Source organism: Podarcis erhardii, assembly GCF_964252035.2.
Source record: "Podarcis erhardii genome assembly, chromosome: 2".
NCBI lineage: Eukaryota > Metazoa > Chordata > Lepidosauria > Squamata > Lacertidae > Podarcis > Podarcis erhardii.
Window position 1 is genome coordinate 122,812,031 of NC_138498.1, and position 18,179 is coordinate 122,830,209.

The window sequence follows — 18,179 nt, forward strand, 5'->3', positions numbered from 1 at the left end:
TTACCAGCTTCTTTACAAGAATATCATGGGGCACCTTGTCAAATGCCTTGCTGAAATAAAGGTAGGCTACATCCACTGCGTTCCCTCCATCTACCAGGCTTGTAATTCTGTCAAAAAACGAGATCAGGTTAGTCTGACATGACTTATTTTTCAGAAATCCATGCTGACTATTGGTGATCATAGCATTCCTTTCTAGGTGCTCACAGACTGTTTGCTTAATGATCTGCTCCAGAATCTTCCCTGGTATTGATGTCAGACTGACTGGGCGGTAATGATTTGGGTCCTCTCTTTTCCCCTTTTTGAAAATAGGGACAACATTTGCCCTCCTCCAGTCTGCCGGGACTTCGCCTCTTCTCCAGGAATTCTCAAAGATGACTGCCAGTGGTTCTGAGATCACATCTGCCAGTTCTTTAATACTCTTGGATGCAGTTCATCTGGCCCTGGAGACTTGAATACATCTAAACTAGCCAAGTATTCTTGTACTATCTCCTTAGTTATTCTGGGCTGTGTTTCCTCTGCTGAATCATTTGCTCCAAATTCTTCAGGTCGGGCATTGTTTTCTTTATCGGAGAAGACTGAGGCAAAGAAGGCATTGAGGAGTTCAGCCCTTTCTGTGTCCCCTGTTTGCATTTCACCATCTTCTCCTCTGAGTGACCCCACTGTTTCTTTGTTCTTCCTTTTGCTACGAACATACCCATAAAAGCCTTTTTGTTGCTTTTAACCTCTCTAGCAAGCCTGAGTTCATTCTGTGCTTTAGCTTTTCTGACTTTGTGTCTACACATACTGGCTATTTGTTTGAATTCCTCTTTGGTGGCTTCCCCCTTTTTCCATTTTTTGTACACATCCTTTTTAAATCTTAACTCAGTTAAAAGTTCTTTAGATAGCCTTCCATGTTCTTTAGATCTAAAAGTTCTTTAGATAGCCTTTAGATAGGCTTCTTTAGGCACCTTCCATGTTTCCGTCTCATTGGTATTGCCTGAAGTTGTGCTTTTACTATCTCCCTCTTAACAAACTCCCAGCCATCATGAACTCCCTTTCCTTTTAGTATTACTGTCCATGGGATCTCACCCAGCACTTCCCTAAGTTTTATGAAGTCGGCTTTCTTAAAGTCAAGAAATTGAGTCCTAGTATGCTTGGCTGCTCCTTTCCGCTGTATAGTAAACTTCACAAGAGCATGATCACTCGCGCCTAATGATCCTTCCACTTCTACCCCACTAACCAGGTCATCAACATTGGTTAGGACCAGATCTAAAATGGCTGTTCCTCTTGTTGCTTCTCCCTCTTTCTGGACAATGAAGTTGTCTGCAAGGCCAGTGAGGAATCTGTTTGACCTTATGCTCCTGGCTGAGTTTGACATCCAACAAATATCCGGGTAATTGAAGTCCCCCATTACTACTATCTCCCTTCCTTTTGCATGCTTGGCCATCTGTTCCAGGAAGGCATCATCTATGTCCTCCGTTTGGCTTGGGGATCTATAGTAAACTCCCACAATGAGGTCCCTGTTATTCTTCTCTCCCTTAATTTTGACCCAAATGCTCTCACTTTGGCTTTGAGGTTCTAAATCTTGGATCTCTTCACAGGTATACACATCCCTGACATATAACGCCACTCCTCCTCCTTTCTTGTCTGGTCTGTTTCTCTGAAATAGATTGTATCCCTCCATTATTACATTCCAATCGTGGGACTTATCGCACCAGGTTTCAGTGATGCCTATTATGTCATAATATAATGTCTTTAATACGGTCAGTGACCTATTATGTCATATTTAGTTTGCTGTACCAAGAGCTCAAGCTCATCTTGTTTATTTCCCATGCTTTGCGCATTAGTGTACAGACACTGAGTCCATTAATCATTCCCCCGTGTCTCTTATTTAAGGATTTTTTCCTCCCACCACTAGGTCTGCGTGCTGTTTGCTCCACTTGGTCTATGGCATTTGGATGATCATCTTCATCGATGGCTTTCGATCTGCCATGGGCTGCTTGGTGATGGTGGATAACTGGGGGGAGAGCGAGTGATTGTCAACTTTTTTGGCGATCGCCAAGGAAAGCTCAACCAATGTCCGGATTTTTCCTCTTGAAATATTGCCAGCCTTGTATAAACGGACAGATATAAATGAATGAGTGTGCCGAGATCAGTGGCTATTGTGTGAACCTGACTGTCTTGACCTCAAACACCTTGTTTTGTGTAATGACGCAATTCTCATTGGTAGCTGCTACAACTCTCTGTCTTCCTGGTGCAGGCAAATGGGCATGGCTGCTTCTCTCAGGTGGTGAAAACCAAGATTTTTCAGCTGAAGCGGGAGGGATATGCGATGAACCTCAAGGTGGAAGGCAAGATGGAAGAGGAAGGCACAGGTATTTTATTTTATTTATTAAATTTATCTCCCACCAGTCCTCCAAAGGAGCCCAGCATGTCAGTTTTAAAACCATTCAGCTAAGAAAAACCTTCTGGAAATGTTTCAAAACTCCTAAAAGCAATCACCCTGTTATGTACTGAGTGGAATAGGATCCAAAAGGCAGCAGCCTGATTGGCCCTAGAACAATAGGATTCAGAATGTAGCAGTCTGATTGGTCCTAGAACAATAGGATTCAGAATGCAGCAGGCTGATTGGTCCTAGAACAATAGGGTCCAGAATGCAGCAGTCTGATTGGTCCACAGGAGCCATCCAATCCAGCTCCAGGTGGAAGTGAATCCGCAACCTGATTGGCCTACAGGTGAATCCCGGAATTAGCCAAACACGTGGGGCCCATTGTGTAAACAATGTATATAAAGCAGACATTCTGGGGGAACTTCCATTCCTCCTCACCACTATGAGCTGAATAAAGAGCATGAAATCCAGTCTCGATTCAGAGTATATTTCACACCCGCTCTGAAAACCTAACAATTTCAGGGGAAGGTCTTTCAGCCATCAAATGCTTAGGAAAAACAGGGTTGGTTTTGCAATGTCTCTAATAAGCTGCGGGGATGCAGCAGGACGCATGCCCCTAAACATTTTGTGTTGCCCTGACCGACCGATGGACCAACCGACATGCCAGCTGTCTTTGCGGTAGCAGGGCAGACTGGATCTCTGTCATTCTCCCTGCTGGTGCCCAGGGAGGGGAGTCTGGGGCAGCCATAGTAGGTTGCGTTCTGAAGGTAAAGGAAGGACTGGACCCTGATTAATTCAATAGACACTAGACTTGACCAGCAAGACTCTGGGAGCAAATGCGATAGCCACTCCCTGGCCCAGGCTGTTTTTATTAACAAAAGAACTTTAACACAGCATTTGTAAGAAGCAATCAGCTTTCCTCTGAGCTTTTCAAAAAATCCCCATGTGGGAACAAAGTCAGATCAGAGGAAGCTGAAAAGGAAAACAGAAAGAGGCAATGAGAGGTAAAGGAGGTGCTGTGGGATCGGTGGAAATTAATGTTTGTTTTTCTTTTTAGTGTTTATATTATTAACTTGTAAGATATGGATTTGTGTTTTTTGTTGTTGTTTTTTGAATGTCAGTTTTTGTGTTTTGTGTATTGTTATTTTTCGATATTTTTCTTGTTGTTGTTGTTGTGTGGAAAATACTAATAAAATTTATAATAATAATAAGAAAATAAAAATACCAAATCATTTAAAAAAACAGATCAGAGGAAGCTTCTTAACTACAAAGAACTACTTGAGCATGCACACATGTTTAGGCTACATAAAACAGGAACCAAGGAGGAATGCATTTAGCAAACCCCGTAGGTCATAAACAGGCAGTAAACAGGAAAGACAGGCATTTTTATCACCTCCATGTGAACTCTGTTTCCTGACCCTAAGCTTAACAAAAGTTACATCAAAGCTACCTCCTATCTTTATGTACTCAGGATGCCTGGTCTGTGTATGTGACTGGCAGGCATAGAGAAAACGGGGCAGAGAGGCAGAGGCTTGGATTGATCAGAAATCATGTCACATGACTCAAACCCAGTCAAAACAATGGCTGACACAATGGCTTGCTTCATTTTTTCATAATTCCTCATAGCAACCCCACGTGACCACCACAGTGGTGGAGGCGACGGGGTGAGGGGGAGCAGCCAAAATGAGAGTACCCCTAAACATTTTTTTTAAAGAAAAAAAGCACTGCCTATAAGTTACTAATGAAGGAGACTGATACACCTCCCTAGGAAGGCATTTCATCATCAGGGAGCCACCACAGAGTGGACCCTGTCATGAGTCACCAAAAAACAGACACCCTCAGCGTTCGGCCTAACCAGGAGGGCCTCTTCTGCTCATAAGTAGGGCCCGATATTGGGAAAGGTGCTCTTTCATGTACTTTTAGGCACAGGTATGTGTGAACCAAGGAAGGACCTAGGTCCAGGGGCTTATTATGGTCCCTGGCCTCTCCCATTGAAAGGATCAGGCTCCTGCCACTATGGGTAGACAATGCTACTGGCCAAAAGGGAGAAATTGTCTAGCCTAACAAAAGAAGGGCAGCATTTTAAGCAAAGCAGAAGCCGGCAATGGAGCTTGTGAGGGCAGACAGGAGGGACAGAACATTCCCTCGCTTACCCACCTTCCTCCCCCCCCTTTTTACTTTTTTATTGATTTGTTAACAAAATGAGTGCAAACATAACAAAAAGAAAGAAAACTAAGAATTGGTAACGCAAACCATGAAGCATCACAGCCTAGAAGGGTGAAATGCAAAGATACAGCACATCTCCGAAAAGGATAACAAAGTTTTATCTCCTATACGGATACCCTTTACAATAATAATAAAGATTTATAAAAATAAAAGTATTCTCCACCTGTGAGTTCCATCTTTATTGAGAATAGAGGTTCCATATAGACCAGACATTTGCATATGCAAACGGCACCAACCATGTGCCTCGATATTTGTATAAGAATATTTGCATAAGAAAATCATGCCACATATCGAAAAGAAGTTCGGAAAGAAATTATTGATTCAAGCTCTGCCCTTTGGGTACTTTTTCAAGATGGGCAATTTGTGAAACCCTTGAACACCAGCAATCCTAAATATTAAGATTAAGGATATTCTAGGATTTGGCAACACAGCCCTCAGCTGCTCTTAAGAGATGAGAAATAAGTTATTTACTTTTCAAATCCCATTCTGTTTCCATATAGGTTCAAAATTGCCAGGTGGAAAGATAGAGTAACAGTTTGTTTGCTTTTTACCAAAGAGATCTCAGCAAATGCCTTATTCCACAATTCAGCCACCTTTGAGCAGTCCCACCATGTGTGCTTATATGTACCTACCTCTCTTTGACTATTTGGCAGGGGTGGAAGTGACAGGCACGGCTTCCACCATGATCATTACGACTCTCAGCACAATCACCTTTGAGAATGTGGACTCTTACTACAAGCCTGGGATCCCCTTTACTGGGCAGGTAAGGCAGGCTGAGAGATCCCCACTGCGCATGACCCCACAGCTGAATGTTTGTTTTAAAGACAAATATTCCCTGTACGAACAGGAGGATGGATAGGCCAGGGTGGTTAGCAATTCACCCCCCACCCTCATCTCCAGTTCCAACCTCTGAGGTGCCACCTCTGGAATCCTGATGCAATTTGTGTGTCCTCAACCTTCTCCAACCTCACCCACCTGAACTTATAGAACGCCCCCTACAGACAGTCATCTCCCTCAGAGGCGGAGTAAGGTGGGTGCGGTGGGTGTGCCCCCCCGGGTGTCATTCCCGAGGGGGGTGACATCACTGTGCCACCCCCCTGCGGGGCGGCACACCCCTGGGACACGCACTCCCCAGGATGCTCGGCGCGGGTGGCAGCACAGCGCACCTCCTGGGATGCTTGCCTCGTCCCCCTGGGATGCTCACCCTGCCCCCGGGACGTTCACCTCACCCACATGGGTGGGCAGCCCTGCCCCCAGGTGCACACCACTCTGGGCGCCGGAACAGCTAGCTCCGCCACTCATCTCCCTCCCAATTCATATGGGCTACTGCTAAAATGAGGCTGCATTTTAAGCTGTATTTTAATTAACTGTTTGTTTGTTGTATTTTTTTCTGTTATGTTTTATTGAAATTCATATTTGGTGTTAGCTGCTCTCAGGGAGGGCAGGGAGGGCGGGGTATAAATAAAATTTTATACAGTCATACCTCTTCTTGGGACGCGGGTGGCACTGTGGGTTAAACCACAGAGCCTAGGACTTGCCAATCAGAAGGTCAGCGGTTCAAATCCCCGCGACGAGGTGAGCTCCCGTTGCTTGGTCCCGGCTCCTGCTAACCTAGCAGTTTGAAAGCACGTCAAAGTGCAAGTAGATAAATAGATACCGCTTCAGCGGGAAGGTAAACGGTGTTTCCGTGCGCTGCTCTGGTTCGCCAGAAGCGGCTTAGTCATGCTGGCCACATGACCCGGAAGCCGTACTCCGGCTCCCTCGGCCAATAAAGCGAGATGAGCGCCGCAATCCCAGAGTCGGTCACGAGTGGACCTAATGGTCAGGGGTCCCTTTACCTTTACCTTACCTCTTCTTACATTCGGTTCAGGTTATGTCTTTTCAGGTTGCGCCCCATAGCGACCCAGAAGTACTGGAAAGGGTTACTCCTGGGTTTCGCTGTTATCGCATGCGCAGGCGCTCAAAATGACATCATGCGCATGCGCGGAAGCGGAGAATCGCAACCCGTGCACGCGGGTTGCGTTCTGCTCATGTTGTGAATGGGGCTCTGGAACGGATCCCGTTCGCAACCAGAGGTCCCACTGTAATCATCAACATCATCTTCATCTTCATCATCATCATCATCATCATTATCAGACCAAACTGCTATATGTATTGTTTTTGCCCTGCTAGGTGAAGCTTTTGGATGCTGCCAAAGTGCCAATTGCCAATGAAACAATTCAGATTAGGGTACATCTAACTGGAACCAGCACCAACTACGTAACTGATGACCAGGGACGAGCCCAGTTTTCCATAGACACTGATAACTTCACAGCTTCTGAACTCAGGATCCAGGTGAGTGTTCAAGGGGATTGAGAACTAAGTAATGCAATTTATTCTTTGCAAGCACAAAATACGGGAATATCATAGAATAGTAAGGGTCTTAAAGTTGGAAGGGACCCAGGGGTCATCTAGTCCAACCCCCTGCAATGCAGGAATCTCAGCTAAAGCATCCATGGCAGATGGCCACCCAACCTCTCCAATATCAATTGGATCGGTTGAAATTTTAAAAAATGCTTTGAGATTCAGTTTCCTGTGGCTCCTAATTTTTTCTTTTCTCTTTCTCCTTCATCACCTTTTCTGGGTTTGTCATTTCCCGTTAATTTCATTTCCATTTCTGAATCCAGGAAATGTATTGGGACTAGAAAAAGACCCGCAAGGGCTGGGACTGTGTATGTGATAGCAGAAATGGCTGTTGGGTTGATACGTCTGACTCTTATTGTCTCCTAAAGGTGTGTGTTGGTTGCTGGGCATGCAAATAGGTCTGAGATGAATCTCGAACTGGTGTAATATCACAAAGTTGATCTCATAGTCACCAAGGCACCAATGATTCCCTAATACAGGAACAACAAGGATTTATTTTCTCCAGTCCCTAAGCACCTGCCATTTTCCTCTTTCTTTCTGTTTGCCAGGCAACTTATAAATTGAACTCTGTGTGTGAACAAGGCTGGATCAGTCCCCAACACCAGGGCGCATCTTATTCAGCGGGGCGTTTTTACTCACCAAGCCAAAGCTACCTCCACATTGAGCGTGTTCCTGGGACCTTAAGCTGTGGTCAGACTCAGACGCTCCGGGTCCATTATATTCTGAATTCAGCTGTCGTAAAAGAGGAGGAAATGGTCTTTTACTATTTGGTAAGCCTGGACAAAGTGGCCTTTCTTTGGTAGGGACTTGGGAGTGGGCCTTCTCAGTGGCTGCTCCCAAACTTTGGAACCCTGTTTAGGGAAGTTTTTAATGTTTGATGTTTTATCGTATTTTTAATATTCTGTTGGAAGTCACCCAGAGTGGCTGGGGAAACCCAGCCAGTTGGGCGGGGTATAAACAATACTACAGTGGTGCCCCGCAAGACGAACGCCTCGCAAGACGGAAAACCCGCTAGACGAAAGGGGCCACTCCCGGCTTCTGCAAGTGACTAAGACGGACATGAACTTTGTGGTTCTGCACTGTAAATAGTTTGCACAATAAAACCTGTAAAAGACAGGTCAGAGTCCTGCCTGGTTACTCACGAGCAACCATGGCCCGCACCTGACAGTTGTTATTATTATTATTACAGTGGTGCCCCGCAAGACGAATGCCTCGCTAAACGAAAAACCCGCAAGACGAAAGGGTTTTCCGATTTTTTAGCGGCTTCGCAAGACGAATTTCCCTATGGGCTTGCTTTGCAAGACGAAAGCCCATAGGGAAATCTCCGGGGACAGCGGGGAAGCGCAGCACCTGTCCTGAAGGCTTGCGGTGGGAGGTCCGGGAACAGAGGAGAAGGCGCGCAGCGATTCTCCTCTGTTCTCGGGGGTTGCGGTGGGAGGAAGGTTTTCCTCCGCACCGCCAACATTCAGAAGGCTGTTCTGAAGGCTGGCGGTGGGAAGAAAAGCCCTTCTCCCGCCTCCAGCCTTCAGAAGAGTTCCCCGCAGGGCTCCCCAAGCTGTGAATGTCTGCCCCACGCGAGGGGCGCTCTGCTTCAGAGCGTCCCTTGCACCGGGCAGCAGGCTGCTATCCGCAGCCTAGGCAGCCCTGCAGGAACTCTTCTGAAGGTTGGCGGCGGGAGAAGGGCTTTTCTTCCCACCGCCAGCCTTCAGAAGGCTGTTCTGAAGGCTGGCGGTGGGGAGAAAAGCCCTTCTCCCCACCCCCGCCAGCCTTCAGAAGAGGTCCGGGGACAGACTGTCCCCGGATCTGGTCTGAAGGCGGTCTCCCTAGGAACGCATTAATTGATTTTCAATGCATTCCTATGGGAAACCGTGCTTCGCACCACTGTATCACTCTTCATAGAGAAGTTAGACTGGCTCCCTTGTCCATCTGCCAGCTGTTTTATTCTGACAGGCCTTTGTGAACTGACTGTTTCTTGTGGTTTTTTTTTTAGGAAAGGACTTTGAATAGTCCATTTTCAGCTGCCAAACTATGTTTGATTTCTAATTGCAAAGATAGGCTCAAGCGTAATGGCAATTCATGTTGTACTACCAGGAGAGAGATTGTTTCTGCAAGCCAGAACACTCCCTGTGTGTAAGAACTGCTGGCCTATCAGTGTAACCATAGATTTTGCCTCCTCCATCCTCCTCCATCTTATAGGCAAATGGGTGGCCACAGTGAGAGTAGAATGCTGAACTAGATGGGCCATTGGCCTGACCTAGCAGGCTGTTGTGTTCTTATGCTTTTATCAGGCATTTTCCACCTTCCATGCAGGTGATGGCTAAGGGGGTCATTGTGCGATCAGGGACCCATGTTCTGCCTGTGGAGCACAGAGGAGGTACCGGTAAGTGGCACTCCATTCCCATTTCCTCCCTTCATTCTTGGTGACCTTTCCAGTTTTTTATAAACCCAGGTGATAACGTAAACCAGGGGTCAGCAAAATTTTTCAGCAGGGGGCCACTCCACTGTCCCTCAGATCTTGTGGGGGGCCGGACTATATTTTGGAAAAAAATAATGGACGAATTCCTATGCCCCACAAATAACCCAGAGATGCAATTTAAATAAAAGGACACATTCTACTCATGTAAAAGCACGCTGATTCCTGGACCATCCATGGGCCAGATTTAGAAGGTGATTGGGCCGGATCTGGCCCCTGGACCTTAGTTTGCCTACCCATGATGTAAACCCACACCTTAGTACAGTGCCACCACATATGCGTCCATGTGCCCTTGCGGTTCCTGCATGGCATGTTTCAGAGTTTCCTCAATTTTATACTCATAGACAATATAATTTTACACTCATGAATTGTAATCGTTCTCTTCCTCCCTCTCTTCCTCCTTGGGAATTTTGTGTCAGTGCACTATGCCAATCATTTGGGGTTCCCTTTTCAGTCAGCAATGTCTTTTTTTTTTTAATATAATATTTATTGAGGTTTCCAATTATAGACACATAAACACAAACCAACATACAAACATACACAAACAAACAAACAAGTATAATTCCAATCCTTTCTTTCATGAACCTTATTTCCCCGACCTCCTCACACCTCCCCCTTCTATATTATAACTTCATTTTTGTCCGCTCAACAAATACTTATTTAAAATCTTATATCTATTTAATCTAAAAAGAAAAACCACTTTTGGGTTAATTTTAAACCTTACTCCTAAAGTCGACCCAAATCTCCCTTCCACGATTTTCCCACCTTCCATAAAGGTTACAAAAAATAAACATATAAACAAGATCTGAACAAATTATATTTTAACACCCTTTGGATTCCCAAGTCCCCCCCTCCCTTTCCCGGTTGTGGTCCCTAAACCCAATGTCCGTCAGTACAGCTATTCTAGCCTGTGTCCCAAACGCCTGAGGCATTTAGCCCTCTCTTAGTTTCTCTTTGCCGGTCTTCTTGACAGTCCTTTGTTTTCAACACCGACTCTCGAGGAAGCCTTATCACCATAGTATTCTTTTTTCTTGCCAGCAGGCCTCTGTATTTAGAAGTGGAGCTCAAGTTCTGTTTCTTAAATCTTTTGAATCTATATGGCCCTAAAGCTCCAATTTCCATCTTGGATAAATTTATGCTGCCAGGCCTCTGGTCAAACTTAATCTTCTGCAACCTTATGGCTTCTCCTTCAGTTTCCAGCAAGTCCTCATGTGTCTCTTGGGATTTGTCAAAGTTCATTTCCTCAGCTGTAGCAGCCTCTATTTCACCTTCCGAGGCTATTGGTTCGGAGACAAAAACTTGTATCAATTCACTTTCTGTTCCCATAAGATTGTTGACGGTATTATTCAATGCTGTTGTCGTTGTTGCTAAGATACCACTTTGGTCATGAAGCTTTCCCAGGAGATAAAAAGTCCTATTCAGTTCTTCCAGTATTTTTCCACTGAGAGCCATTTCTTACAGTATCTCAAGAGTCCCCTCTAGGGGGACTCTGTTTACTTAGTATCTTTCCAATTACTCCAAAAGTCCAAATGTAGCTTGTTTTCCTTTACTCCTGACAAATTGTATCCAAATTTTAAAAAAGATCTAGCCAGCAGAGTCACCAGAAACAACGTTTCCTTTTATTTCCCCACTTTGACAGCTAATTTGACAGCTGTCAAAGTCAGTATCTTTTCAACAGGCTCTCTCACAGATCACTCCCGGTTCCCGGGGGGGTTGTACTTTAATTTAAGTCAGTTCTTATCCTCCAGCAAAATCAATTGTACAGTCCAATCGCGAAAATATTAATTTTTCTTCCAAAAAGGAAAAGATGGTTCTCTCGACTTTAGTTATCCAATCTTTGCTTTAAGATATCTACAAAGTGGGGGGGGGCAGACTTCCTTTTTACCCCTCCCCCGTTCGTACTGAATTTAAAGAATTTTTTCTTTTAAAGTCCGATTTCCGTATTACTCACGGGTTGTTGCTTTTAGTCCGAATGTTTAAAGGAAAAAGTCAGCGCTCTCCATCCATGGCATGCGGCTTCACTCAGCAGGGGAAGCAGAAGACTCTCAGCACCGCGCCACCCCCCGTCCCTCGTTCCGCAGCCTTTAAAAAGGCTCCTTTGCGGGTCGGGGGGAGCGTTAATGGTGCCCGCCGAGTCACCACGTCCACAGGTATCCACTCCTGTGGTTTTTAAGGGTCCCCGCGTCGCCGGCACGGTAGAACCCGATCCCTACTGAGCCGATTCCCTCCGGAGCTCGGAGGGAATCCGCCATTAGACGTTGGTGCTAACCCGGAAGTCTTCAGTCAGCAATGTCACTCAGAAAGTCTCCCAGAATATACTTCTTCAGTTCATCTCACCTGTGGGAATAAACACATTCCAGTTCTGCTTTAAGTATTGATGGAAGAATTAACATTACAACTTATACAACTGCTGGCCTAAGGAAAATAAAGTAAAACTATGTACAGTGGTACCCCTGGTTACATACGCTTCACGTTACGTATGCTTCAGGTTATAGACTCCGCTAACCCAGAAATAGTGCTTCAGGTTAAGAATTTTGCTTCAGGATGAGAACAGAAATCATGCTCTGGCGGCGTGGCAGCAGCAGGAGGCCCCATTAGCTAAAGTGGTCTTCAGGTTAAGAACAGTTTCAGGTTAAGTACGGACCTCCGGAATGAATTAAGTACTTAACCCAAGGTACCACTGTGCAGAGAATCATTCCTCCTCCCTGCTCTGCAGCCATCTGAGCAGAGTAGCAACCACACCTCCTTCTTCAGAGCCTGTCTAATAAAGAGGTCTGTTGCTAAGGAAACCCTGTTGTGGGGAAGACCTGTTGCTAGCAGAAAGCTTGTTGCTAGGGGCAGATTTGTTGTTAGGGGCAAAACTATGCAAGGATCATTTCAAGTCTGCTTTTAGACTTCCACTAACATTTCGTTATCTACCAGCCAAAGGGGTGTTTTCTCTGGACCTCTCTGTTGACATGGACACTGCTCCATTGGCCCGTTTGCTTCTCTACACGATTTTGCCCAATAAAGAACTAGTGGTCCATTCAGCAGATTTCACCGTGGAGAACTGCTTCGCAAACAAGGTAAGGTTGTGGGGACTCTCTGAGGCCCAGGGCAGACATGGCCATGAGGCTCTCTGTTCCCTTTGCCAAAGTTCTCACTTGGTAGTCCATAGAGCACCATTTTTTCCAGCTGGACCAGCAGAATATTAACTTGTTGGCAGCTGAGGAGGGCAACCCAAGATGAGAAAACAAATCCCAGAAGGGATTATCTCTGTGCTGTCATGTAATAGAATGAACTCTTCAAATGCCCTTTCTATAATAATTTTTATTAATTTTTTAATTACAATCCAATAATAGCCTCATTATAACAATACCAAATTGCAATACAATTACTAAAAGCAATAATAGTAATTATATAATTTAGGTGGCCCCCTGCGTGCAAGATTTGATGGTTTGATTATTTTCTTTACTTCTGCGTTCCAAAATCTTATTAATTTCAATTACATTGCGGTCAAAATAATAATCCCTTTTATATATATATATATATAAATATTTATTAGAGTTTTTAAATACAAATGCACCAATAATAAACAATCTTACTTCTATCACAACGTAGTTTCATCACTTCTTTGGACTCCCTCACGTCTCCCGCTCCCATTTACATCGTTAAAAATTTATTCCAAGCAAATTATCAACTTGTTTACGATCTTATATCCACTCAATCAAGTATAATCTAACAATTCTCCATAAAATTTATGTTTCCTTTAATCTCACTTATCATCAAATTCAAAATCTAATTTAGTGGTGGCCAATTTTTTATAATCTAGCATCCTTCTTAACATTCAACCAAATTATGTTTTTGTAAATACATCTTAAATTTCTTCCAGTCTTCCTCAATCCTCTCTTCTCCCAGGTCTCGGATTCTGCCAGTCATCTCGGCTAATTGCATGTAGTCCATCAGCTGCATCTGCCACTCTTCCAGTGTGGGTAGATCTTGAGTTTTCCAGTTTTTTGCCAAAATAATAATCCCTTATCCATCAACTGCAATATTAATAACTTCCATTTGTGGTGACACATTAAATGATTTATAGATCTACAAGTGAGGCCCCCTGACTATACCCTTGTTCTTCCTGTGTGTGCCAATTATTCTGTGGTGTTTCTTCCTGTCCTTGTAAAATGTTATGTCTGCCTTTTCCCAGTTGTTGCTGTTCTCCACCATGCCTTGGGCGGGGTTGATATCCCCTTGTTGTTTCAGAAATTATCCATTGCTCCGTCCCGTGCTTTGCTGTTTTGCAACTTTAACAACAGCTTCAAAAATCACTCCGTCCCAATAAATAACCTGTTTTCACAATTTTTTCAAATGCCCTTTATGCCTCCAGGTGAATCTGTGGTTCTCTGATGCTGAAGGCCTCCCTACCAGCAAAACTCACCTCCATCTTGCTGCCTCCAAAGGCTCCCTTTGTGCTGTCCATGCTGTCGATAAGAGTGTCTTTCTCTTGAAGCCCGAAGCTGAGATGTCCCCTAAGACTGTGAGTCAAATCTGCTTTTGGAGCTGTCTTCAAGTGTAACATTCCTAGAGCCACTTTTGCGCTTCCGTGCCATGGGGTGTGCTGATGTCATGTACAGGAGCCAGGTGGCATGTATGTCCGGTGTGCTGACTGTTGGGATGCATCCAAGGGAACGGGGGCAATTGGCAGGCCCCCAGCTGGCTCCAGCCCACTGGCCGGCAGCCGGGCGATCTCCGGTCCTTGGTGCAGCATGAATCTGCGACCCAGAGCTTCAGAAGCTTCAGAAGCGGGGCACGCAATGTTACGAAAAAGGAGCAATGTAGCAGCGAGCTGCAGCTGGCTGGAAAGCCAAACAGGATGTTGATGTTTGGGACTATACCGTGGGAACAAAGGCACAGTCTATTCACTGTACTGAGCACCGGATGTTAGCTCAGAGTGTCATCTGACCTGTACTGGAAGTACAGGGGTGGAGTTTTTCTCTCTGCTGTTGGTGTTTGGAGAGTGCAGACGTGTTTCTCTGTACTGCTGCGTAGACAGAAATAAAGGCATGTAAATACATTTCTGTCTGTCTCTTTCCCCCTCCTGGGGAAGGCAGGGAGGAGGGAAGAGTGGTGTGTTCTTCTCACGTTTGAGGAGGATCGCCGATAGAGACCTCGCCTGCATCCTGCCGGGAGCCGCAGACAGGGAGGTCAACAAGGAACTCAAGCCGGGTGCCTGGAGAGTGGCAAATTCCTCTGACAAGGCTTGAGATTCCAACACGCAACTCAGCAGAGATAAGAACTCTTCGCAACAGAAGGGCAGATTAGAGGCTGTGTAAAACATATTTACAGGCATTTTATTCAGCATAATCAGGACAATAGGAAAAACATGTCTGCTCCCTTTCGTGTCCAAGCAAACAGCATAAGCAAAAGCTATACACAAATGGAAGTTCCCAGCAAGCTGTGCTGGAAAGTAAACAGACATGTGACACACAACAGCCTGGTCCTCTTAAGGTGGAACGGACTATCTTAACACTGACGTTGTATGGCCCTGGCCCCCTCAATCGCAGGGGCAAGGCCATATATCTCCAAAACACTTCCTTTCTCAAGGAAGCCAGACTCTGGATAACCACTAGAACCTCTGGAGTCTCTCGTTTTTCAGAGACTGGGGTGCATACAACAATTTAAAAAAACTAAGTTTCATTCCAGTTATATGCCGGACTGATAAACTGAGGACCGGGGATGCATAGAACATCTGTATCCACTTTTGAAACGGTTTGGCAAAGTGTTGAATGGACCCATTCCTTTCTGTCCAAACTGTGTCCTGGAAACCAAGTCTCGTGAGGCACAGTTGAGTATGTTTAGCCTGGGGAAAGAGAAGGCTGAGAGGTGATCTGATGGCTACCTTCAAGGCTGAAGACAGGGCAAGCTTGTTTTCTGCTGTGCCAGAGGGTGGGACCCGAGTCAAATTACAAGGAAAGAGATTCCAACTAAATATTGGGAATAACTTTCTGGTGGTCAGAGCTGTTCTGCAGTGGCCATGCAGGGACATTTTAGAGGAGAGGTGATTTAGAGGAGATATGGAAGGCGTTTGTAGAATTTGTACTGTTAAAACAGAAAGGGGTCAAACCATCGCAAGAGGTGTTGAAATTGTGGGTGGTTGGATAGTAACAATGGAATGGTCTCCGTGGCGAGGTGCACATTTTTATTCTTACTTATTTATGATTATTACTTTGTAAAAATATATAGAAAAAATAAAAAATAGCAGGGGCATTTTAGGACATGCTTAATTGTGGCTACTTTTGTGGTCAGATTTATGATCTGCTCCCTGTGAAGGACCTCCGAGGTTACCTCTACAGGCACCACTACCTGCTTGACCCGTACCTTGGTCGCTGCACGGGTAGGAAATATATTGTTGTGGGAGACACCAGCTACAGTGAAGGTGATGCCTATGACATTCTCAAGGTGAGTGCCAAAGGACCCACTGCATTGGCATGAGACCCTTAATCTCAGGGCCATGGGTATGAGCCCCATGTGGGCGAGAGAGTCCTTCATTGCAGGAGTTTGGGCTAGGTGTTCCTTGTGGTCCACACCAACTCTGCAATTCTATGATTCTGTGATTTGTCGGGGAGTGAAATGTCTGCCAGGAAGAGGAGGGCACATTGTAGGGACCCACCGCGTGACAGTGTCAGCTCAGCCACCCAAAATCTAGGGCTGTAAGGAAGCACGGTGTTGCATTCCACCCCGCATACATCACACGCAGCAATGTTTCCATTCCCCTGCAGTTCGTTTTCCACCAAAAGCTATTGTCCTCTGCAGAGAGATTATGTAACCTTAAGAAGAGCCTGCTGGCTCAGGCCAATGCGTTCAGTCCAGTGTTCTCACATTGCTCAACCAAATGCCTGTGGGAAGCCTGCAAACAGGATCCGAGCGCAAGAGCCCTTTCCCCCCTCCTGTGGTTTTCAGCGACTGGTATTCAGAAGCATCACTGCCTCCAACTGGGGAGGCAAACCACCACCATCATGGCTCGTAGCCACTGATAGCCTTTCCCCCTAATTTGTCTGATCCTCTGAGCCATCCACATTCGTGGCCATCACTCCCTCCTGTGGAAGCGAGTTTCAATGTTGAACTAGATAAAAGGTAAAGGTAAAGGACCCCTGGATGGTTAAGTCCAGTCAAAGGTGATTATGGGGTTGCGGCGCTCATCTCGCTTTCAGGCCGAGGGAGATGGCGTTTGTCCACAGAAAGCTTTCCAGGTCATGTGGCCAGCAGGACTAAACCACTTCTGGCACAATGAGATGGAGGCCAGAGCACATGGAAATGCCGTTTTCCTTCCCACCGGACTGGTACCTATTTATCTGCTTGCACTGGCGTGCTTTCGAACTGCTAGGTGGGCAGGAGCTGGGACACAGCAACGGGAGCTCACCCCGTCGCGGGGATTCAAACCGCCGACCTTCTGATCGGCAAGCCCAAGAGGCTCTGTGGTTTAGACCACAGCGCCACCTGCATCCTTACAGTTGAACTAGGCACCATGTGAATAACTGCTTTTTGAATCCGCCCTGAATCTTTCAACATTCAGTTTCACTGGATGCCCATGAGTTCTAATGTCATGAGAGTACTGTGTCCAGTTCTGGGCACCACAATTTAAGGAGATGTCAACAAGCTGGAACATGTACAGAGGAGGGCAACCAAGATGATCAAGGGTCTAGAAACAGGTAGGTAGTCATGTTGGTCTAAAGCAGTCGAGATATATATATATATATATATATGCTTTCGTAGATTTTCACGGGTACAGGAATGCAGGTTTTGGTGTCCTCGGGTGTCTTCCCGTGTAAAAGTTGGGGTGTCTAGGCGACGTTTCGACGAGGTCTCACTCGTCATCTTCAGGCTGGTGCTTTCGGCTTCTTGTTACTGGAACACTGAGATCCTGCTCTGTTCCAGTAACAAGAAGCCGAAAGCACCAGCCTGAAGATGACGAGTGAGACCTCGTCGAAACGTCGCCTAGACACCCCAACTTTTACACGGGAAGACACCCGAGGACACCAAAACCTGCATATATATATATACACACACACACACACACACACACACACACACACACACAACAGGTTTACCATACCCATTGAGTCAGTCACCCATCTCCTACTACCCTCCTGAGAAAAACCCCTCCCCACCCTCCCACTATATATAAGGGTCTGGTGACTTCTGTTTCAGTGTATCTGAAGAAGTGTGGATGCACATGAAAGCTTATACCAAGAACAAACTTAGTTGGTCTCTAAGGTGCTACTGGACTATTTTCTTATTTTATTTTAAAACAATATTTCAAGGGTCTGGAAGCCAAGCCTTATGAGGAACGGTTGAAGGAGCTGGGCATGTTTAGCCTGGAAAAGAGGCCGAGGAGCCCTTCAAATATTTCAAGGGCTGTCACATGAAAGAGGGAACAAGCTTGTTTTCTCCTCCTCTGGAGCGTAGGGACTGGACCAATGGCTTCAAGTTACAAGAAAGGAGATTCCGACTAATCATTAGGAAGAACTTTCTGACAGTAAGAGTTGTTTGGCAGTGGAACGGACTCCCATGAGAGGTGGTGGACTCTCCTTCCTTGGAGGTTTTTAAGCAAAGTTTGGATGGCCACCTGTCCTGGACGCTTTAGCTGAGATTCCTGTGTTGCAGGCGGTTGAATGGCCACTTGATGATCCTTGGGTTCCCTTAGGTAAAGGTAAAGGGACCCCTGACCATTAG

General features: G+C 45.7%; 2 protein-coding genes across 3 annotated transcripts in view; one reads left to right on the top strand and one right to left on the bottom strand.

The window, feature by feature from the left end:
* LOC309336511 (uncharacterized protein) overlaps positions 1 to 18,179 on the bottom strand; it is a 218,366-nt gene that overhangs the window by 76,535 nt on the left and 123,652 nt on the right. The gene's annotated exons all lie outside the window — the stretch shown is intronic.
* Positions 1 to 18,179, top strand: part of LOC309336347 (alpha-2-macroglobulin-like) — a 67,834-nt gene that overhangs the window by 18,770 nt on the left and 30,885 nt on the right. The window contains exons 9-16 of the mRNA XM_081851969.1: positions 2,240 to 2,354; positions 5,248 to 5,357; positions 6,767 to 6,928; positions 7,546 to 7,767; positions 9,308 to 9,377; positions 12,393 to 12,535; positions 13,834 to 13,983; positions 15,753 to 15,905. Coding sequence (XP_081708095.1) covers positions 2,240 to 2,354; positions 5,248 to 5,357; positions 6,767 to 6,928; positions 7,546 to 7,767; positions 9,308 to 9,377; positions 12,393 to 12,535; positions 13,834 to 13,983; positions 15,753 to 15,905 — 1,125 coding nt within the window. The remainder of the gene's footprint in view (positions 1 to 2,239; positions 2,355 to 5,247; positions 5,358 to 6,766; positions 6,929 to 7,545; positions 7,768 to 9,307; positions 9,378 to 12,392; positions 12,536 to 13,833; positions 13,984 to 15,752; positions 15,906 to 18,179) is intronic.